This window comes from Pavona decussata, unplaced genomic scaffold (assembly GCF_977016875.1).
Source record: "Pavona decussata unplaced genomic scaffold, jaPavDecu1.1 SCAFFOLD_58, whole genome shotgun sequence".
Taxonomy (NCBI): domain Eukaryota; kingdom Metazoa; phylum Cnidaria; class Anthozoa; order Scleractinia; family Agariciidae; genus Pavona; species Pavona decussata.
The window spans coordinates 3,068,690-3,091,712 of record NW_028145480.1 but is presented as its reverse complement, the minus strand read 5'-3'; the positions used below and the strand labels follow the sequence as shown (position 1 = coordinate 3,091,712).

At 39.2% G+C, this 23,023-nt stretch overlaps 3 protein-coding genes across 6 annotated transcripts in view; 2 read left to right on the top strand and 1 right to left on the bottom strand.

Moving 5' to 3' along the window:
* The first annotated feature begins 3,944 nt into the window (after window positions 1-3,944).
* Window positions 3,945-6,080, top strand: LOC146479697 (5-hydroxytryptamine receptor 2C-like). Its single transcript, XM_085110241.1, has one exon. It carries the CDS (start codon window positions 4,208-4,210, stop codon window positions 5,261-5,263), a length of 1,056 nt encoding a protein of 351 aa, XP_084966367.1. The 5' UTR covers window positions 3,945-4,207; the 3' UTR covers window positions 5,264-6,080.
* Window positions 6,081-9,484: 3,404 nt separating this feature from the next.
* LOC146479689 (uncharacterized) overlaps window positions 9,485-23,023 on the top strand; it is a 132,884-nt gene continuing 119,345 nt past the window's right edge. The window contains exon 1 of the mRNA XM_085110537.1: window positions 9,485-9,573. The gene's annotated coding sequence lies outside the window, so the exon portion shown is untranslated. The remainder of the gene's footprint in view (window positions 9,574-23,023) is intronic.
* LOC146479696 (alpha-1D adrenergic receptor-like) lies at window positions 14,425-22,360 on the bottom strand. Of its 4 annotated transcripts, none has more exons than XM_085110520.1 (2): window positions 21,900-22,360; window positions 14,425-17,631 (listed from the first exon to the last, which is right to left on the bottom strand). In XM_085110520.1, the coding sequence occupies exon 2, from the start codon at window positions 16,702-16,704 to the stop codon at window positions 15,754-15,756; it is 951 nt and encodes a 316-aa protein (XP_084966646.1). In that variant the 5' UTR covers window positions 16,705-17,631; window positions 21,900-22,360; the 3' UTR covers window positions 14,425-15,753. The 4 variants fall into 4 exon arrangements, with proteins under 4 accessions (XP_084966646.1, XP_084966647.1, XP_084966648.1 ...); XM_085110521.1 differs by having other exon boundaries at window positions 14,425-17,622; window positions 22,007-22,360; XM_085110522.1 differs by lacking the exon at window positions 21,900-22,360 and adding an exon at window positions 20,240-21,223.

The window sequence follows — 23,023 nt, the reverse complement described above, 5'->3', positions numbered from 1 at the left end:
TTTATTTAAGAGCGCAAGATATATACTACTCGGCGTTACGTTTGTCCAAAGCACAAGCGTGTCGCAAAGTAACGCACAAAAAATGTGTTCAAGTGTGTGTGTTTTTCGGTTATTCGTTAGTTTTTGTTAGCTGTTTTATGTAATAAATCAATCATTGCGATTATATCTTACGCAACAAAAAAGCAATACAAAAATGGCGCGAAATTTAGTATTTTTCCAGAAAAACTGGATGGCATCCGAAGGTCCGAATATTACCTTTAACATCTGTACACTTCAAAAGCGTATTTTAGTGCCAAAATCTGGTTCAAATGGCGAAAATACAACATGAATTTTTAAATTTCTTCATGTCAAGGCGAGGAAGACCCGCCCTGAACGCAGCGTAACTGCAGTTTTGTTCAGTCTGTACATGCGTGTTGCTCAAGAATACTCTTTGTACAAATTAACCACAGTTCTTTTCGTTTAGCAAGATATTTGAGAAAAAGGGCGCTATATTTCCTCCCTCGCTGACATGATTTCAGATTAGCTGACTTCGGCAGCAAAGGAATTGTGACTGCATTATTTAACAAATCGGCGGCAGTTTTCTATGGTCTATACTCTTATAGACCATAAAATGACGTCACTGAAATGTTCAAAACTCAAGTGGAACCACGAGCCGCAGGCGAGTGGTTTCACTGCCAGGTTTTAGACATTTTATGGCGTCATTTTATGGTCTATAAGAGTATATAGACCATAGAAAACTGTCGTCGATTTGTTTTTTTACAATAACATGGAAAAAGTACGAGGGGAACTTAGCTATTTTTTTCGTTGAGAAAGCGCGCGCGTTACATCTGATGTCATTTTTGTTGTCTGTACTCTTATAGACAATAGCTACGAGCCAATCAACGCGCGGGAATCTGGACAGTTATTGTAAAAAGCCTGTTATACTATACTAGTAAGTCTGAACAATAATATTATTCCACGAGCGCAAGTGGATTCGTGATGATAGCCAACACGCACCGAGTTGGTTTTAATCATCCCATATCCAACAAGTGCAAGTAGAATAATTGTTTTGTTAAAACAACAAAGCTAGACATACCGGCTTGACTTATTTTGCTGTCGCAGATTTCATTTTGCAAGAAAAAACAGAAGAAGATTTCATCCTCTCTTTTTCTCGGGCAAGAGTGTAATGGGCTGATCCTCTCACGGCTATCATCGCTTAGCCAATCAAAACTCAGGAATATTGCATTCATTATCCTAATGATCCAGATTTTAGTAATTTAATACACAAATGGGCCAGAGGCGGAAGCAATCCTTTTGCAAATAATATCAGTATGTGTCCTGCATGTGGTATTCCAAGTTTACGTTTTGGTTGGCTTGGAAATGAGCCTCCGCGGTTCCTCCAGTCGAACCAGGAGAGGGAGGAATGCTGGTAATTACGAAGAACAGCTCACGTCCACCGACTGTTGGCCGACATACGGCCGAAAGTCGACCAACAGTCCGGACTGACTAAGGGCCGACTGTCAACCAACAAGCGGCCTACAGTTGGTCGGCAGACGACCGACAAACAGCTGCCAGGTTTGGTCAAAATTGTTGGCTGACAGCCGGTGGACGTGAGCTGTTCTTCGCAATTACCGGAAAGCCTGACCTGAGAGAGCCGCATCCGAATGGAGCCTTCTCTTCACGATGACACCTCTATTACAGGCTGGATGATCCCAAGCTGTTTACACTAAAAGAACTTATGGATTGTCCCATTCCAAGTTCGGATGACATCTGCCTTGACGCAACAAACATATAGCATAACTAAACCTAGGTAAGCTTATTGGCTGGCAGAAAAATGTACACGCCATCTAAATCATAATCAAGGTAAACATAGCCTGCATAGTAAGCGAATATGTAGTTCTTGTAAAGAAAAACTATAAGCGAAAACGCTAGCTTCCCAGTTACGCAGGCCACAAAATCGAAGTGCATAGTGAATCACTGTCCATGGGTAAATGTTTCCTATGTTTCTTTATTATTTATTCATTCTATTTTTCAGTGATTTATTTTGTATTATTTATTTAGGGTATTAAAATGGCAATTTAGTTGAGTGGTATGAATTTACTCATAGCCCTAGGTATACGCCGCACGTTTGTTACTATAGAGCAGTTTTTAATTGATCCGGTCGTAAAACCAAAACCTAAGTAATTGTTCTGGACAATCACAAGAGATGCAGACAGCGCGATGAACTTTTCAGAACTCGAAGCAAATTTACATGAAGTGGCGTCAAGCGCGGGAAAACGCGAGCGAGCGAGTTATGATTACAGAATTTAGACGATCCAAGCCTAGTCATGATTGGTATTAGTTGGCTTCTCATTGGTTAAGAAAGTGGCGCGCTTTTTTAATACCAACCAATCACAGAGCGAATTACTTTCGACACTGCGAATATACAGCGCTTTTCAATTGAGGATACAATAGTTTACCCGATCGATAAGAATCTAATTTGCACTCTGGTACGGTTGTTAGCTAGCGCGCGCGCTAAAAGTTTCAGCCGGTGAAGTGTAATACTTGTTGTTTGTGGGGGTTTTGGTATGAATTACATGTACATTCGACTCGACTCTGGCATATGACGTATAACTTGGTCCTTAGATGCTGAAAATCTGCCGTATTCAATAAGTCACAAAGCTAAAAAAACAAGGGACCTGATTAACTCTTCTCCGTGCATGTTTAATTTCACAGTTTTTATCAGTTTACTTAACACAATTTGTATGCAGAAAACACTGAACCTTGTACTCCGCTGGTAGCGCTTCACTAGAAACATGTCAGTTAAAACCCTATGGCATTTTACGTGTCGTGCATGACAAATTGTGCGTTCAGCACAGGCACGAAACAACGTAATCACAGCATGTCGCAGCTGAGAAACGTATCGTCTGAATCTGCTTTTATATTGATATGGTTCAATCGCGGGGTTTTTAGCATTTTAAGTTTCTCCTATGACTTGCTGGTTTTAGTTTTGTTTTCCAAAGGTAAGTATACACACACAATTTAAAGTGTTGTGACTGAAATAACACGACATGGCGGCAAGCCATCGAATTAACTCCCACCTGATCTGAGAAAGGCCCAACCCGCTTATGACTACCGCCTCCGCACACGAGCTGTGTAAATACAGTACCTGGCCACGCTCTGAATTTATACCTCTCTCACGTTCTCACTTGGTATTTAGTGAGATTACATATGTCCCTGCAAAATCCCGCGACGTGTACATGTTTACATTACTGCCCAGACATCAGTAACAAACACTGTTAATTTATTAGACTTTTTCTTCAGGTTTTAACTAAATCGCTTTGTCTGAAACCACATCTGAAACTGCAGCTGAATTTGAGAAACAAATCCCAACCTCGGCCGCAGATATTTTTTCTGTGTGAGAGTTTCGGTTTTATTTCAGAAACATGTCTTCCACCCTTTTAAAAAAATCGTATTCAAATCATCATACCTCATCTAAAATTCTGACGGTTAAAATTGGAAAGTTTGTTTTGTGCTGTACGTTGAGATCATTTTACTTGGTAAAGAAAAGTGCAAATTATGAATATTTCATTTTTGAATTAAAATATACACTTTGCTAAATGGTGCATTGAAGTTCCATCTTATAACACTGAAAATCAGTTTAAGTTTTTTTTTTCTTCGAAATTTCCTCCTTCTAGTTAAGGTCGCTATTAAAATGATCGATGACTTATAAATACTCTCTGGAAAGGGCCGATTAAAGCCGGTAAAATTTAATAGCATAGAAAAGCCTGATTCAAATAACCCTCCATGAACCAATCTCTCATAAGTACTGACTCTTCAATGGATTATTTTCCTTTCATTAACGCTACAGAAAATCGTATGTCAAGTGCATTTATTGCGCAGCCAGGCCCAGTGTTTTGATGCGGTTGCGAAAAGAAAAACATGATTTTATGGTAATTGATATTGCCTGGGCGATATTCGTATCACATCAATTTAAAGCCCGTGCGTGTTTTCAAATATTCGTGGGATGCTGTTGATATCAGTGATGCACACGCAAAACAAAGTTAAACAAAGCGGTTGGAGGTCTCTAAAGCCAGCTGATAGCTCATCGTTCATTATAAAATGACTTAACTCAATACAGCTGTATATTTCAAGCCAACTCGAAGACCGGTCGGTTGGGAATTTCGCCTGCTGGAAAATTCAGTATAATTTTCGACTTGAATAGTCAGTTGAAGGGACCGTGTCAAAAATGTCTTCGCAGCATACGATGTTTTTCGATGAATACTGGTTCCATACAAGTCTTCCTAGCATAGTCGTGTATATCACCGTGTCGCTTTTCACGATTTTCGCCAACTTACTCCTTTGCGTGGCGTACTGGAAGGATCCCTTCCGTGAACTTCAATCGGCTCAAAACTATTACGTGTTCAACCTTGGGATTGCGGATTTGATCATGGGAGCTATCTCGGAACCTCTTCTCGTAATCACCTACTGGGAGAACAAGAATCTTATCTTCATGATTCACTACTTATTCGCCATAATCTCAGCGTCGTGCTCACTGCTGAATATAACAGCGCTCTCTATAATCCGCTACTTCGCTGTACAACGACCCTTTCAGACGCAAAGCATTGTTAACAAGAGAAGCGTCAAAATTAGCATTGCAGTAATCTGGGGAATTTCTTTTCACTACGCTTTGCTACCTGTAGTGGGATGGAGAGACGAAACGTTCCAACTTTATTTGTACGGTTTAGGCTGCGTGATTCCAACACTGGTCTTTATATTCGCTTATTTCATGGTGTACCGTGCCCTACGCCATCATACCATCATGATCGCGCGCCTCGGGGAGCAGAGAAGTTTACCTCTTAAAAACGCGATCCGGACCGAGAAAGCCGCAACGCGAACGGTTTTATTGGTTCTTATAGTATTTCTATCCTTATGGATTCCCTTTCTTAGTATTGACTTTCTTATGGTGCAATGCGCAAAGTGTAGGACCGATGGGTTTCATCTCGCGCGGGACATCACCCTTTCGTTGGTTTATTTCAGCAGCGGGATAAATCCCGTTATCTACGCTTGGCGAATGAAGTCGTTTAGGAGAGCTTTCCTACAGGTGGCTCGCATAGGGAAGATTTCTTCTCAACGGAGGCCGAGGACTGTAATGTGGAAGGTCAATGAGGGTGCCCCCGATCTAGAGCAGAAAAAGACGCAGGATTGCAAACTGGAGAACGGATTTGTAAATTTGGTAGGGTTGAGGGCAGCAGACTCGTTTGACAGCGGATGTGCGGGTTCGTGGAATCCTGAAGAGATTTGAAATACAATAAGTGATTCCGCTGAATGATTTTGAAAACGCTTTGTAATGTTTGAGAAGCGAGGAATGGAAATTTAATAGCACTGAAGATAGATTCATTTAACAGTGGCTGTTACTACTAGCTCAGTATCGTGTGAATCCTGAATACTCCACCGTGATAATAAGTAATTCTCTCCGCCATTGTCAAACCGCTGTGTAATGTTTATGAAGGTACCTGCTAATTTATATTGTAATTACTAAGTTAGGGCAGAAATACATCACTGGGAGAAAAAATATTTTGAAAAGTACTCAGAAGACGAAGTATAAATTCTGAAATTGTATCCTATACATACCTCGGGCAACTAAGACTGAAATTGACCGCATACTGAGCGTTCTAAGAATAGTTTTATTAAAGAGTTAACCTTTAAGTATAATTTGTCTGTTACATGGGAAAACTTTGAATAATAATTATTTTTTTTAAGTATTTCTGCATAATAATATTTTGTACCTTTGCATTGATCATGAGTCACGCTATAGTTTATCGATCGCATAATGACACAAATTATAGCAAAACTCTTGTGATCCTATTACCTGCTGAGTTAGCCGGGCCAATCATGTGCTCAACATCTTTATGCAAAATAATGAATGTTTTGAGATGATATTTCAAAGGTCACTAACTCGTTTTATCCATATATCCCAATGACAGATTCATCGAAGTTTACTGACATTTTATCACTCTAAATCGCCAACTTAACACATAAAAATACGGCTAAACAGTTTTCGTGAAAGACCAAACTTTTAACACACTTTCAACAAGTGCTGTTTGTTTCTCCCTTGTAAAGAGTGTCCAAGCAAAGCCAGTAATTAATGCAATATCTTTCTTTTAATTACGCCAAACGCAAAAATGTTCGATTAACTTGATAAATGTTATACCAGCCGCATCACTTTCATCTTTCGGTGTCAGAGCAGCCAGACATGCTGGCGTGTTAAATTACCCCGGGGGTGGGGGAGGGGGTTAATACTAATCCGACGGAAGTTTGGTAGGGAAGGCCAGTGTGACTGAATGCGCTCACCACTGATTTGCTACCCTATTTGAGACACTTCTCAGCATGCCTTATGAAGTGACCATATACAGACAGTCACTCTCAGGAAGACGCTACAGTCACAAGTATTCTTTCGCTAAGGCTTTTTTAGGGGGGAGGGGAGGTAGATGCTGACAGTGTAACTTGAAAGTGTTTCTCCCTTTTAAAGACATTCGCTTAGTATGAACTCAAGCCAACTGTATAAAAGAGTCCTATTCAAGACTAAGACCTGCCTCGTTCGAGACAAACAACCCTAACGGGTCACTCCTCCCTGTTGCCAAAGCGGCAGGGTAGATCGCGCGGCCAAGTCTACAGGCCACGAAGCAAGCATTTTAGTTTTCAACAGATATTAGAGCGTAATTTTATACGAGATGATACGTGATCAATGATCAATATTGTTTTTATCGAGTGAGAAAAATAGACCTAAGAATGCCTGAGGCTATTACTATTTCTTTTTGAATTTTAATGATCACTTTCAGATTCGTCGCCAAATTGTCGCTGCATTTACAAGATTAGTTGTCCAGGGTCCAGTTGTTCAAAGGCCGGATAACTTTATCCAGTGGATAAGTCGCTATCCGTCAGTTCCAATCTGTGCAAAGATTTCAGTATTTCCTCTTGTGCAAGCGAATATGCACACTCTTACCACACTTAAGTTTGGGAGTGTACGAAAACCTTGGAAAAGGTTTTACGTGAAGTATATTTTAGACCCTGAATAGTGCCTTATCCAGCGGATAAAGTTATCCGGCCTTTGAACAACTGGGGCCAGGAGAAGACAGAACTTAATTGCAAAGGTTTTGACAAGTCTGACTGGGCTGGTGTGCACGCGAAGTGACAAAGCGCGCGATGACCTGAAGAGACCTTAAAGAGCATTGTTACTAAAGTAATTGAAATGACGCTTAAATTTGAAATGATCTCTTCGTTTGAATAAATACTCGAAGGCATTTTGCCTGGGGGAACCACGAGGAATTTTAAACGTGGGTGCATGTACCGACGTCTAAATACACTGCTATACCTTATTTTAGAATATTACAATTTAGCGTCATGCCAAAGTGCACGTGCTCTGAAATTTTCTTTGCTGAATAACGCAAATTAATTTCCTTCTTTTACGCATATAAAAAAGTAAGATGAAACTCATTTTATGAACAATTAATTAACATTGAGGTTCCTGTATGCACGTAAAATTTACTCGACTGCGGAAGTTTACTGACCGATTTGTTTTTCTCAGTGAGTTATTTTCGAATTGCGGTCTTCAATGTTATAGAGTTCTATAGAGATATTTTCCCGCAGAATGTTTGATCTTTGTTGAGCCTGCACGGTTTTACATAAATGAACATCTGCTGTTGATTTTGATGAAAGTTTGAGCGGATTCCAAGTAATTTTACTTCGTCGGCGATGCAGCAGAACACAAAACCATCGTATTACATTGTCATGTGGTTAAACAAAAGCTTTGCGCATTTGAAAACTCTCTCGTTAAGTATTTTCGTTTGTAAATTTGTTTCTTGTCGTGTTACGTAAGTTTGTTTACTTGGAACGTGGACCTTTGTGTAACATGTGAACCGTCATCTGCGGCTGCCTCGTGCAAGCAAAATCAGTAAAACAGGCAATCCTTTTTAGCATTAGTTTACGGGAAGCCGTGACTTCCACCCCACGCCACTACCCTGCCAAGACGAAACTTAATGGGATTTGCAACCTCTTACCATTTACCGCCTTTTTTCTGGCCGTATACTTAGTTGAACCAGGCTACGATCACTGAAACAGCTACAGTAAAAACGGGCCAGCCAATCCTGTTTATTTCAGCCGGGTGGATATGCGGATATCAGTTCCGATGCATGGCCTTAATTGTCTCAGAAATTCGGATTTAGTAGTAACGAAAATCTAACGTTTCCTTCGGCAAAGTGTCACCTCAAATTTCGATCGTAAGTTTTGAACACTGGGAAACTAGTCCTTTCGTTGTTTGTAGCTGAGGAGCAAATACATCGTTAAAATGCGAAATATGGTCGCCTAGCATTTTCGGAAAGCCACGTAGCAACAACTCGTAAATTCGGCAAGTAAGATTTCGCAGTTTCCTAAAATTTTCTCTACTAAATTTTTAGTGAAAGCATCTGAACATATCGAACTTTATTGTAGCTTACACAAATTAAAGTGCCTTTAAAAGGGCAAGGGCATGCAGAAAACGATCTAGGAGCAAGTGCACAGGGCTGGCCGATTCATGTTTTTCGGCCGAAGGGCGACCACCAGTGCTCGACACTAAGCCAATTTGGCCAGTTGATTTTATGCTAATTCATCATAGTGACAAACTTGATATATTCACTTCAAAGCGTGTCATGTATTGTTTCTTTCGATTTGTTTTCGCAGTCAATTTTCCTGATTCCTCCTCGACAGTGTTTACCGCAACAGATCCATGCGACCGGCGCTTACTGAGGTCAGTCTTATGACTGTATTCAAAATTACCTGGGGGAAGTCTTTACACACGCTTTCGTGTTTAAAGATTTAGCACGTTTACACACACTACCAAATTGAAATAGCTAGGTGTTACTTTGATTGTCGATTTTTTTTTTGACAAAAAGGACACTGCGTCCAAATGTGGCCCCAAAAGCAAACACTTTACAAGACAAGACAGGCTTACACAATTTACGTGACCTAATTCATCCTTGCCAGGCTTGCTGAAATTAAAAATCATCCTTGCCGATATTCATCCCTTCCTTGGCGATTAGCGTGCGAATGGGGTTTCATGGTGATTACTGGCCATTTTTTTATGTAAAAGCACTGTTAATTAAAGTTCATATTTTAATAGCTTGCTCACACACTAATTGCTTGTAGATCACTGGTCAGTCGGAGATGAAGTCTAGAAAATTTGTAAAGAAATGAAAGTTGAGCGGCAAAATAAGTTTGATAAAAGACACAGAAGATGTAGAACGGGAAGCCTGCACGGGTAAAGAACTTTTTGCTCAATGTCGGCCTTAAAAGGCCTTAACACGGTTTTCGACGCCATTTTGACGAGTAGGCAAACAGGCTCGAAATAACAGTGTTTGTATGGAAATCCGATGTCAAACAATGTTCATAAAACATCGTTTCTCGTGAAAAATTCATGAATTGGAAACTTTTGGCACCAGGAAAAGGATTTTAAGAAAGAAAAAACTTGGAGGGATGTAGGCAAATGTATGGAAAGTTCAAAACACGACTAGACGCTTTCTGGCACAGCTACATCCCTCCAATTTTTTTTTTCTTAAAATCCTTTTCCTAGTGCCAAAAGTTTGATGAGAGAGATGCCAAAAGAGAGAGATGACACGAGAATGAAGAAAGAGGAGAGGGGAAAAAGACAGTACATAAGCTGTTGTTTTTATATTGGACACTTTGGAGAGTGTTTGAACGAGAGAAAACGATTCGAACTGCACTCCGGGCAAACAAGCATGTTTTGAGATGGCCCATTTCAAGTCATACAAAAAAAAAATCAGCAAAATCTCTCCCGTATTTTATACGTCCAAGAGATTTCGTTTATTTACGTAATACTCATTGGGAACGGATGAGCGCGAGTGTTACAATAATTTAAGAACTGCGAATTTACGAACCACACTCTCAAACACTGAAGCACGTTTTGAGTTGGTCCGTTTTCAAAAATTCAGCTATAAATAAACCTTAAAATCTCTTCCGTAGTTCATACTTCTTAGGGAAGTATGAAAAAAGGAAAAACGTGAGCGTTGCAATAATTTCAGAACTGTGAATTTACGGAAGATATAAAAACACAAGCACATGACACAGGTAAACTGCTGCCAACGTTTTTAATTTTGTGGCGTTGCTGTTTGAAAATGAGTACTATTTTAGTTTAATAGCTGTGACATACCTTTCACTCAACTAACATCGAATGATATTGATCGGAAAAATGTAGCGTTTCATTAGTACCCAAAGCACGTATTCTTTAGAAAAAGAAGGCAAAAATGGGAAATAATCAAAGCAATCTCGACCATGAAACGGACTCGACGGACACTAAGATTACAATAGACATCCGTTGTTTAGACTAACCTCACAATAGAACTTCAAGCAAGACAGTCGGAAAAAGCCAGTTTTAACGTTTGAAAAACCACTTAACTTAGATGAACACAACACTTGGGCCACCGCAAATTTGTATTCTCGATTTTTTTTAATCATTCACCTGCTGGTAGCAAACGCTTACCGTAAATGATCTAATCAGTAAATGCCCCCTCTCTTATGAACGCCTCCTATCTAATTAACGCCCCCCTAAGTGACAAGTTTGTATTAAACGCCCCTCTCTAACAAACGCCCCCTTCCCGGAGAACCACCAGAAACAGATCTACAATACAATCAATTAATTTATTTGCGTTCTTGCTTAATTAACACCAGTGTGCTAGTTACGTCTTGCTCAATTTCCAGTTCAAAGTGAGGATAGTGCTCTTTATTGTTCTTGATTTCTGTGCTTAGGATATCAGCAATTATTTTTCGGCTTGTCCTAGCATTATAGCATCCCGGAATTACAAGGTCTACTTCACGTTTGACTAGATAGTCTTCTAAAGCTATGTCATAATACCGTATTTAGTTTACCATGTTACAGAAATTAGAATAAACGCCTCTCTCTTTTAAACGCCTCTTATCTTTTAAACGCCCTCCTCGGACCCTTGATATTCAATAAACGCCCCTGGCTTTTATTAGATCATTTACGGTATGGAGAGAAATGTTTTTGAAGACGCCCGGTTTTCAAATATATCCGTATTGAGGCAAAAAAAAAAAAAAAGGAAAAAAAACTTGTGTGCGGAACCTTCTTAGTTGAGTGTGTGCCCGTTGAAGGCTCAAATAATAATTACAGTCCGCTTGTTTTAAAGAAGTGATCATTTTAAGATGTGCAATAGACAACTTCACTCAAGAGCTAAGAAATCAATCATCTGTAATTCTAAAAGACCGTTCAGCTGTAAGTTTTATGCAATATCATCTCATACCCTGAACACGCGCTGATGAAATTTAAACGAAACTTTTTGAAATACACGCGCTCGTCCAATTTTCAAAATTAATCCGTATATTGTTATATATTCCCATACCCTGAAAATGTTAGCTGATATCATGGAAACAGTCTGTATCGTACAAGAATCATGTCAGCGTACGCGTGACGCCAATGAAATATGACGTACAATTAAACCAACAGAAATTTCGGTGTCTATTTATAAACTGCAAATTTAGCCAAGTTATAAGGTAGGAAAACTTGAAAGTTTCTCCTGAATGTAAAATAAAATGCCCCGCTATTAAAAAGAGGTAAAATTTAGCTGGTCATGTTGAGGTCAAAATTCTTAACGAGAAAATTTGAATTGAGATCGGACAGTTGTAATGAATTGTATAGTTAAAACTATCAACCACGCAAAAACTACAAACAATGTGTACGTGCTCGTTTGATCATCACTACCATCAAATAATCGACAGATTATTGCATTTTAAGCCTCATTTACACAAGCAAGTTTTCCTTGACAAGCCCACTTGTCAAGGAAAACTTGTCCCACACGCGCAAGTTTTCGTTAACAAGTTTTCCACCTTAAAATAATAATACAGTTGACTTCCTCGCTAACTCGAACCCCGCGCTAACTCAAACCAAAATCGATTTCCCCTGGATTTCCGTCATACATTTACTGTAATTGTACCCTCACTAACTCGAACCATCGATAACTCTAACCGATCCCATCCACTAACTCGAAGCAATTTTCGTTTCCCTTCAGGTCATTTTCTATATGGTCTTACCCTCGATAACTCGAACCCTGTCTGTCAATACGTTAAGTTAAGTTCTGATTAATTTAGAAATACTGTTCCATTTCCACTCGACTTCTCTTCAATTAAATCTGAATGTACACCGTATGAATAGAAATACAAAGTAATAGAAACACCGGTTTTTTTTCCTTATATCCAGTCATTTGATCTCAAATCCCGATAACTCGAATCTTTTTTCAATTTCCGTTGAGGGTTCGCGTTATCGGGATTCGACTGTAATAATTAAAAACAAAAAACATAGCGCCGTTTAAGTAAGCGAACAACAAAAGCGTTTTGTTTTTGGAGCCGCAGCAGGTTTGCTGATACAGGCAGGTTATGAAATGAAAAAGAGGTGTATTCTCTGTGCTTTCGAAGCAGCCTTTGTATTCCATAAGCTCTCTCTACTTTGTAGCGCTTCTAAAAGCAGTGAAATGGCATGATCCCTCCAAACACATTTAGCCATGTTGGGCGGAGCACGCAAGGGCCTAGGAACCAAAATTTCCATAAGGCCTTCGCAATTCCTTGACAAGTGCACTTGTCAAGTAATTTACACTAGCAAATATCATCCTCAACAAGTTTTTCTCTGACAAGGGTCCTTGTTCAAAAACTGGCATGGACAATTGTCAAGGAAAACTTGTCATATTTTTCCATTTACACTACTCATAAGAAAAACTTGTCAAGGAAAATTTGCAAGTGTAAATGGAGCTTTAGTCTTCAAAATAGTATACTAGACATAAAGGTATATAACGAAATGGAATCCAAAGTAAAAATAATGGTGTTGTTTTATTTGTAATTATTCTAAAATTTTTCTGATGAACAAGAATAGCCAGGGTGGAAATGGTTGCACACTAAGAATTAAAAATGCAGAGGGGCGAGGAAGGGAAAGCATCACATCAATTTTTCAGATCTGCTTTAACCTAGCTTGCTGTCTGCCCAACAACCTATTGGCAATTCAACCATTTTGATTTTATAGTGTCCTCGGTCGGCTAGCGTGCGTGGTCTGGAACATTAAAATGTAAGGAGACCGGATCTGAGAGTCTGGGATGTCGCTAACCGCAACGTAAATGCCACTGATAAGTTGGAATTAACTTCTGCAGAGCTACCGATCTCGTTTCGAGAAAAACAAAGTAGATGAGATTCGTACCATTTGCCGACAACATTTCGAAGCCTCTCGTTTAAATCAGTGGGCAACATGTAATACCTTACTACGCGGTTAGTAACACAAAAAGTTAACCTTGAGGGAACTGGTCATAACAAGTGTCTTCGAAGAGGACCCACCTTGTCTGGGGTAGGGGCATTCTCGACCCCAGTGCTTACGCTTCTAACAATCTGAATGACCGATCGAAAACACCACCTATCTCATGAACATTGGCAACAACAATTTTATTGGCTTTAAAATTTTAGTTGACAGAGAAATATTCAGCTAGTATGAGTCAGCATTACTAGATCAACAAGAAAAGCGAGGTTGGAATCTCATTGTCATTTTTTAATGCTGTATGGAGGAGTGGCAGTGCAATAAAGACACCATCTTTGAGATTGAGGAAGGGGATGCAGTCAGAGACCACAATCTATTTTGTGGTTTGGTGGGTCCTGTTCGAGTATAGTAATTTTGACTACTTCCCTAATTTATTGATTTCTTCGGCGCTCGGGGGAAGGGGCATTCATGTCTATTTCTGAAGCTGTTCAAAATTAAATAGCTCTGTGCAAAACCGAGGCAAGAACCAGACCTCTTTCGCGTTTACAGGAGGCCGTGACAGTGCACGTGCATCCACTTTGCACAACTTTGTGTTGACTTTTGGCGAAGCCTGCTGCATGCATGGCATTTCTGTAGAAAAGAGTGGCAGCCGTAGTTGAACCGGCCAAGCCCATTTCCAGGGTCCTCTCTCTTCCTCCCTCGAAAAAGGAAGGAAGAAGAAGGAAGAAAGAGTGAGGAAAAGAGAGAACCCTGGAAACGAGGGTGGTAGAACACATTCCATTAGTCGCGAACATGTGAACGAGGCAAATAAGCCAAAACGCCTCGTTTCCATGTTGTGTAGCCAACACCCGTTTTTCAAATCGACCTCATAGATACGGGTGCGGTATTTAGAAATCGATACCGTGAGACTATTGCTCTACACCCGTTCTGTGACTTCATCATTTAATACTTCTTTTATTCAGCTTTTCCAGAGGAAAGTTATAATTACAAAGTACTTTTAAGATATAATCCACTGTACAGGGTGAGACACGAAGTAATCTAAATGCCATGGAATTATGGCAAGCCAGGATTGGATCCATACTGAATATAAACAAGTCCTGAACTTCTATTAGTTGAAAGGTCATTATAGGAGATTATTTTCTATGCTGACTTGTTTTTAGCCTGCGTGTAGACGTCTCCTAAAACGACAAGCAGGCTAACTTGTTTTTAGAGAGAACTTCGCATTTCAAAATTAGTTAATTAGGCTTGACTAAGTACGGTGCCTCATAACACAAAGGTATTTTGCGGCGTTTATGACCATGCGGGAAAAGCAGATCTTAGCAAGGGCCACTGGAATCCAAAAGAAAACTGGGGGTAACCTCGCATTTTTCAGAGAAAATAAAGCAACAATAATTCCAAAAAGTGTTAAAATACATAACAATGGACGGCAATTTTTTTCCAAATTGAAGCTTAATTATCTCTGAAAAATGCATGGTTTCCTCCAATTTTCTTTTTGGATTCCAAAAACCCTTTCTAAGATCTTCTTTTCCCGCACAGTCGAGCATGAACCGCACAAAAATACTTTTGTATTACTTGGCATCTTCCTTGAGAAGTTAGATTCTCACATCTTCAAGCCGAGATGCGCAGAACGTATGCGCAGTAATAAAAGGAAGCACCGTCCATAAATCACAAAGCTAACTGAATAACTTACCCTAACAGTCCATGGGGCTTCTTTCAGAAGGGCTTGTAATTATATCGGAAGGGTTTTAGTGACTCAAATGGTGGATAGGAATATATGAAACTTGGAATTTGGAATCTTACGGTTTTTACCTGATTGGTGACTATATACTTTTGTTCTTTATTCCCTTTTGTAGTTCCTAATTATTTTTCGGAAGAACAATCTTTACAGAGGCTAGATTCAAATAGTATGATCTGTAAGCGCTTGCGTCATTTATTTTGAATGATGGTTCCCGGATAGAGCTTCAAGTTACTGGGAACGTGACGTGGCAATCTGGGCGGGAGTACAGTTGTTGGAAGCACGATTCGGGTTAGCCCATGGCCAGTAATTACCATGACAACTTGTCGATGTTGTTCACAGTAAACGCAGGATTGGTGCTTATCGAGCCTTTAACAACCGGGCCCTGAGCAATGCTAACAATCAACTGCAGGGCTTGTTACTTTCTACTTTTATGCTCTTTTATCTGTAGTAGTCATAAATTAAACAGGGCCTCTTCTGATAGCAGCCTAGTGCTGAAAAGGCCACCCTACCTAAATAAGGATGACTTGACTTGACTGTTTCAAAAGGGACAAACAGCATGCGTAGAAATATAACATACTGGGAAAAACAAGCACTGAAAATTAATTCTTTTGTCTCTGGCCGACGTTCTAGTTTTCTTTGAACGGTGACACCACCGCCGAAAACTTCGCCCCGCTCCTTCTACGACCACTCCGCGCGGACAACAAGCTCCGCTCCAAGCTTCGCACAGAAAGGCGAGGATGCTCCAGTTGTGACTAAATCAAGAGTTAGAGGAACAAGTTTTCATTGCGTAATGGTCAGTGTGCGAATGGAGAGTATCTAATGGTTGAACCAAGTTGCTGCGCCTTAGTACAATTTTCCGCAATCCAAGTAATCGAATGAATGCCATACGGAATTGCTTAACTCGCCATGCGTAAAGGAGTGGATTCACACAAGAGCTGAAGTACGTTAACGTCAGAGTTACGTCGCGTGCAACGTGAAAGGAGAACGTTCTGCAGCTGAAGCACTGGACCATGATCAAATCCACGAGTAAGAATGGAAACCAAAACGAAAAGAAAACAACCAGAACTATGAGCATAGTCTTCGTGGTAGATTTTTCCCTCGCCATGGCGTTTTTTAGCGCCGTATTTCCCTTCATTGGCCCGTTCATGAGTGTTTTCGTGTGACCGCGAATTGATTTAAAAATGCCGCCATACGCCATGAAGATAACGGCACTTGGCGAGAAGCAGCCTAAGGCGTACAGATAAATCTGAAATCCTGAGTCCACAAAGCCAGCCAAAGGTAACACGGTGAAGTGAATCGCATAAATCCATATTACTGTTATGGAGACCCGAATCCGCCGGCGAGTCATAACTTCTTGGAAATTAAGCGGCATTTTGACGGCGAAATAGCGATAAATGGACAGCGCAGCCATGTTTAACAAGGATGACACTCCCGATATTATGGCGAAGAGGTAATGAGCGCGGAAAACAGCTTCGCTATTGTTCCAGTAAGTTGCAACAAGCAGGGTTTCGGCGGCGAGGCCCATCAAAAGATCCGAAACACCCAGGCTAATGATGTAATAATTCTGTAAGGTTCGCAGCTGGTGATAGGGGTCTTTAACAAATGCCGCGCACACGAGAACGTTTCCAAAGATTGTAAACATCGAGATGAAAACGTAAAATATCATGCTTGTTAGATTTGTGTGAAACCAGTAGCCTTCGAAAAACATTGCGGCAGTTGGCACCTCTATAAAATTAAATTCACGCTTCCAGTGAGTGTGCTGATATGAATAAAACCCCTGATAATAGAATTATCTGGTTTATTCACAATTGTTAAGATAGCAAGGTCATTTAATTGCAACAGAAGTCCACGCACCTCACAACTGGTCCAAGAACCGAAAACTCTTCAGCGTACAGCAGTTTAAAAAGTGCTCAACGCTTTTCTTTATTTTGAATTTTCCTGTGCGCTTAATTTGTGGTCTGGCTATCTGTGGCAATTCAGTTATTAGTACAAAACCTTTAGTTTTCAAATTATAACTCGCACTTGTCAAACGGTTAACACTGTCTCGTTATTAACCAAGGTTTCAGCCGCGACCGGCGCAATCCAGTTAACAGGCCTGTCCAAACCTCGCCGAAGAAGAATCCTCAATTTTTCGGAACTCCCTCTGTTAAATTCAGCTCTTGTATCTTGAGAGTACTCTAGATATTCACCACTATTCAACTGAGCTCTTTTTATAAGCGATGGTACATCTCTTTAGAATTTCGTACCAAAAAATCACGAACAGTACTGAGTGTCGAAATTTTCACTCTAAGTTGACGAAGAAACCACTGCGATACTAATTTGCCCGCGGCGTTATGTTGTTGTTGGTTACCTTACTGCCTTCTTGTGTTAAATCACAGCAGCTCTCGATATTCTTGTTGTCCTACTTTTATACTTGCTCGGTTCTTTCCGTATCCCACGGAGCTAAAATGCCATAGGAGGTCTTAAGCCACCATCTCATTAGTTTTCCAGCTTACCTTCTACAATGCAAAGTTGACCCTGAACACTTTCGATGGAAGCAACACTTGCTACGTGAACAACATTTCCCACTGAACTTTCGATTGATTTGTCTTCCGCAGACTTTTGTCAATCACAGCTTAAATGCCGTCTGCGAATTCTGTAAATAATGATTACAAACAAGGTGACAGGTGAATCATTTTAAAATGAAGAAAGGTACTTATTGTGCCATGAAAAATATTGTAAAGTAATTACATTTCTTCTGAAACAAAAGAAACAATTAAAAGGTGAATGAATTCGTTTCAAGTTATTCGGATTATTTCTCATTTGTCGGCAGTAAATCCCGGCAATTCGGCTTGCGATTTTCGATTTTTCCGTGTACGTGCATTTTTTAATATAGACAAATCGTTTTCGTTCGATTTAAGCATTTGATCGAGAAATGCTAATGCGTTACCTTCCTCTACAAATTTTCGTCATTTTGTGCCATGTTTCAGAACTTTGTACCGCAAATTTTCGTCAACTTTTCACATGCTTAGAACCAATGAAAGTCCTTCATGACACAAAATACCCATCTACACTGGAAATTCGCGTCAAAAATGAACAAAAACGCGAGTACTGTGGGCGTTTGTGCGTCAGCTTTAAGTGAAAAAAAAAAAAAAAGCCGCGATCGGCCCTTCAGATCAACATGTGATTAATTTTAGCTACTTTAATTATCTTCGAAGAAATGAAAAATCGAAGTAATGTAAATTAGTAAATTTGACTGCCATTTGCCGCAACTATTTTTACCTTAATTAAGAGGATTCAAAATAAATTTTAAAAAAGCACGAAAACAGAGGAAGTGGAACATTTATTTTTTAAATTCAAAAGTATATCCAATCATGTATACTGTTTGCCAGTATGTAGTGTTATATAGACCTTTGACAAGGATCATTGCTTTGTCCCCTCCGGTAACTTTGCTTAACTTGTTATGGGCAGAAACATTTCAAAGAAAATTTGCACCCTGCCGGCTCATTACCTTCATGTATCCACGGCCAACTCTTCCGATAGTATCCGGCTTGAAAATAATAAGCTTTTTCCTCATAAATTTAGATTGAATCTTGAGAAGATGTCCTCCCCTAATTGTGACCATTAAAATTAAAGTATTTTGTGGTAATTTTCTTGCTTAAGCTTTTTATATGATTTACGATGTTTGAATTTGCAGATTTTCTGAAGAGTGACCATTCAAATTTCAAAAGCAACTCTTTTTCGTCAAAGATTTTCTGAACTGAACTGAACTTTATTTAACTTGGAAACATGCACTTAGCTTTATGGTATAGTCTAACTAAAACTTGATCTGTTGAGCACTCGTTCCTAATTTTGCTGTTGCACTGTTCATTATGCTGCACAATATTATATTCTAGCTGTGATGTCGGTCCAAATTTAATGCCTTTCCGGTGAGGATTTTAAAGTAACAACAGGAAATCCTCTTATCGATAGTTGATTTAAACAATCTTGAATTTTATTATTAGTATGCAGTAATGATGTTGTTTATAATTCGTCATTAACTTTAGAGCGGTTTTCAATATGAATGTCGAAAGTAATTTCGCGTTTGTTTTGGTTTTGCATTACTACGCTCTGTGATCGGTTAACAAAATCGTCGCGCCACTTTCTCAACCAATGGGAATCCAAGCCAAAACCAATTGTGTTTTGGCTGCACGCCTTTTTCCCGCGCTTGGCGCCAGTTACATTTCTTTGCTTCAATTTCTGATTGGCTCCTTGTGTTGTTTATATCTGTTGCGATTGGCCAGAGTAATTACTTTTTAGTTTTGACACTCAATTGGAAAAGATAAATTGAGCGATTCCAAATATAATCTACGCCTTAGGGCACCCGAACTCAGAAGTAACGATAGCCTTACGCATGAACCACGAAAATGAAACATACAGAGCATTTTGAATCTAATCATGGCATACCCGTCAGACATTTGTCTTATCGCACGACAGATAGATAATAGCCGTATCCAAACTAAACATTGAGATATCACTTTGCCATCTGGCTGTCAATCTTGTACGTAACTTGTAGACTGACTGTAATTGCTGTCGACATAAAATCGGCCCTAAAATGTTTTAAGCGTCCTCTAAACATTTTTTATTTTAGTCAAATACATCAGTATAGACTAAAACCGAATGCTAATTCTGATACTGAGGTCGATTTGCCCATAGGCTGTACAAGTCTTAAAGCCCTTTTGTTCTTAACTTGGCGCCTGAAATCCTAAACTTTGTCGCGGCAGCTGTCACGGGCATTCAAATGAAACTAGGTGAGCATTATCGTACTGTTTTATGATGGGAAGGGTCGGCTCAGAACCTTTTGAGACAGCACATGATTGAACAAATCCTTCACTGCATGGTCTTGCAAGTGATTGAACAAATTCTTAACCATGCATGTATGTAGTCATTTAAGTGAAAGCTACAAAGCATTACTTTCCTGTGGTGCTGTTTATTACACTGTGCAAGGTGATTCTAATTTTTGAATGAGACCTAAGTGACTATCTAATTGAAACGGGCATTGATCAGTGCTTTCATTTGGTGCGATTTATTGTGCTGTACAACTGAAGGTGATTCTAAAGTCAGAATCTATGGTTTAAACCCTATAAACTATGTGAGACCACGGTTCAATTGTAAACTAGCAAAGGGTGGGCAATGCTTTCCTGTAAGGCTGTTTATTATTCGATTGTTTCGCGCAAGCAACTTTTCAGTAAATTTATAAGTCAAATTTCTGGCTTAAAGCATACCTTTGATTACAATTAGACGGACAAACACTCAGCCCCTCAGTCTTGTGGAAGGTTGGAATCCGGTGGAATCTGTTGTCGCCAGGGAAAGATTCTCATCCACTTATACACATTGAAAACAGATATACATACATCTAAATTGCAGTTCATAAACATTCTCAGTTTCTTATTAAAGTATAATACAATCGTCTTCCGTGCAATTAAAATCGCACAGCTAGGTAGCTCTAGGTTATTTTGCAAGGCAAAGCTCCAATGGTCACCCGCGAAGATATGAACTGACACACCTGACACGAGCGATATATCAACAACGCGACATGCATCTTTAGTATTCGTTTCATACTCTTTCTGGCCAAAACAAGCTATTAAATAATGCATCACAGATGATGATATATCAGTGAAAATAATTCATGGGGTAAATGCAGGTAATTAAGGCCTGCAAAATTCTAAAACTGACTGGCTATTCCTGATATATGTTTAAAAAGAACAGTGGAAAAAAGTGGTAAAGAGTTTCCTTATAAGGCTAAGTCAGCTTAGTCGCCATGGCAACAAACAGCGGTAACTAAGAAGGATAATTTTAAGCCGGTTCTTTTAAATAGTGACAGTCAGTGCTATCATAAAAGCCTATGACGAAGGAAAGACACTTTTGAGGACATTTCTGCTGAATGCTTAAAAAAAAAATAGAAAATAGAAAAAGAACCATTTGCCAAAAGAAATTGGTTTGGGTGATTTCTCAGGCAGCGCGCGTGGCGTAATGGAAAAGAAAAATGAAACCTAGTTACTCATCAGTACGTTCAATTAATTTTATTTCAATGATCTTGCTCTGTTGTTTGCTAATTCTGTCACTACTATAATGAAATTCGTAAGTGCTGTGCATTGTCTTTCAACAAAACCAATTTCCCCCCTATTGATGCGCAATAAAAATATAAAAACAAGAGCGCAAAATCAGCAACGTTGTGCTACACTACTCCCAAAGATTTTCACAAGACCGATATGAAATTTAGTATTTATTACATAAATCATCTTTTGCAAACCAAATGCTGAATTATCAGCCATATCAGCTTATTACAAAAAGCTTAATGTCTTTCAGTATATTTCAATTCAAATCAATCTATTTTTCTTAATAATATCATAAATGGAAACTGGCACAAATTGGTTAAGAAACCGTCCTGAAAAGAATGAAAGTATCGACGCAGAGGGATGGAAAAAAAAATCCCAAAGAAAACCATAAATTTAAAACTTAAGATGCTAGAGTTCTTCATCATAACATCTAAAATTAAATCAGCGGCTCCAGGCGCAGTTTGGATGAAAATAAAAAATCTTTTCAGAACCGCGGGGCAAGTCAAGTGGCACGAGGCACCACAACAACAATTATCTGCAACACTGGATCTGACCGGCTGCAAAATTGTCGTATATAAAGCCAATTTTTTGCACACATTTTTTTTCACGATAAATCGAGGTCAAGGGAATCGAAGCCACAAGAGATTGTTAAGTTACAGTTTAAGTCTGAAGCTTGTAAATAATTTATCTCTATATAACGGAGAAGTGTTCAAAGCTCAAATGAAGCTTAGTTCTTTTGCTTATGCATTTTAACTGGAATCGGGCTTAAGAGAAGCTTAAAATACAGAAACTATTAACATAAGCTAGTCTAAAGTTTTTAATTTACCTTACCGCTGGCTCCATCTTGGCGTTACGTTGAATTGATAATTAATCAAACTAGTTGGATTATGGACATGAATTTTTATCCAATGTGATTACGATTTTACAACGGACAATACGAATCTTCTGTTCTGCTTGAACTGATTTTCGGTTGTTATGCGCTCGAGGGCTGAGGCACCAAAACACAAAACAACCTTCATATCATTGAACAAGATCGATGTACGTGCGTGCTTATTATCTTTTTCTGTGGGTTGTCAAAAGTCGTAAACGCTTCAACTGTCAGGAATCAATCGTTTGATAGCTATTATAAATTAGCGGATGAAAAGGGAGTGTGGCTTTGTTTGCCTATTATCAAACCGTAAAGAGCTTCTCATTTATCCGAGCTATGGCGGAAACCATTGCATCTTGAAATTTACGTTTCTGTAGCAGCGAAAGTAAACAGAAAAAGCAAATTTTCTAAGCGTTGGTACATGGTACCAAGACTGATAATGAAATTGTCATTCTTACTATCGCTATGGAAACGAGGTGACGGCGATAAGGATTTTAGGAAAAGAAAATTAAAAAAACTCGCGTCTATTTCTCAGCTCTTCGGGAAAGTGATGAAATTTATAAATTACGTCGAATCAAAGAACGTACATGAAAACACACCTGACTCATATTAATAAACAGTAAATAAACAGTTTAATTATATCACGTGAACCTCGTCACTTTCCCGAAGTTTAATTAAGGGAGTGTGGCTTTGTTTGCTTATTATCAAACCGTAGAGAGCTTCTCTTTTATCCAAGCTATGGCGGAAACCATTCCATCTTGAAATTTGCGTCACTGTAGCAGTAAAAGTAAACAGGAAAAGCAAATTTTCTAATTTGAAACTGTTGTTCTCACTGTCGCTATGGAGACGAAGTGACGGCGATAAGGATTTTAGGAAAAGAAAATTAAAAATATAGCGTCCATTTTTCAGCTCTTCCGGAAAGTGACGAAATTTATAAATTACGTCGAATCAAAGAACTTACATGAAAACACACCTGACTTATATTAATTAAGGTAATAGTAAATAAACAGTTTAATTATATCACGTGAACCTCCGAGCATTTGTCTCAGACGTCAGAATGATGGCCCAGTTTAATATGTTCT

Excerpts from the sequence above, each read along its gene's own strand:
- LOC146479697 (XM_085110241.1), top strand. The coding sequence starts at position 4,208 with ATGTCTTCGCAGCATACGATGTTTTTCGATGAATACTGGTTCCATACA.
- LOC146479696 (XM_085110520.1), bottom strand. The coding sequence starts at position 16,704 with ATGTTTTTCGAAGGCTACTGGTTTCACACAAATCTAACAAGCATGATA.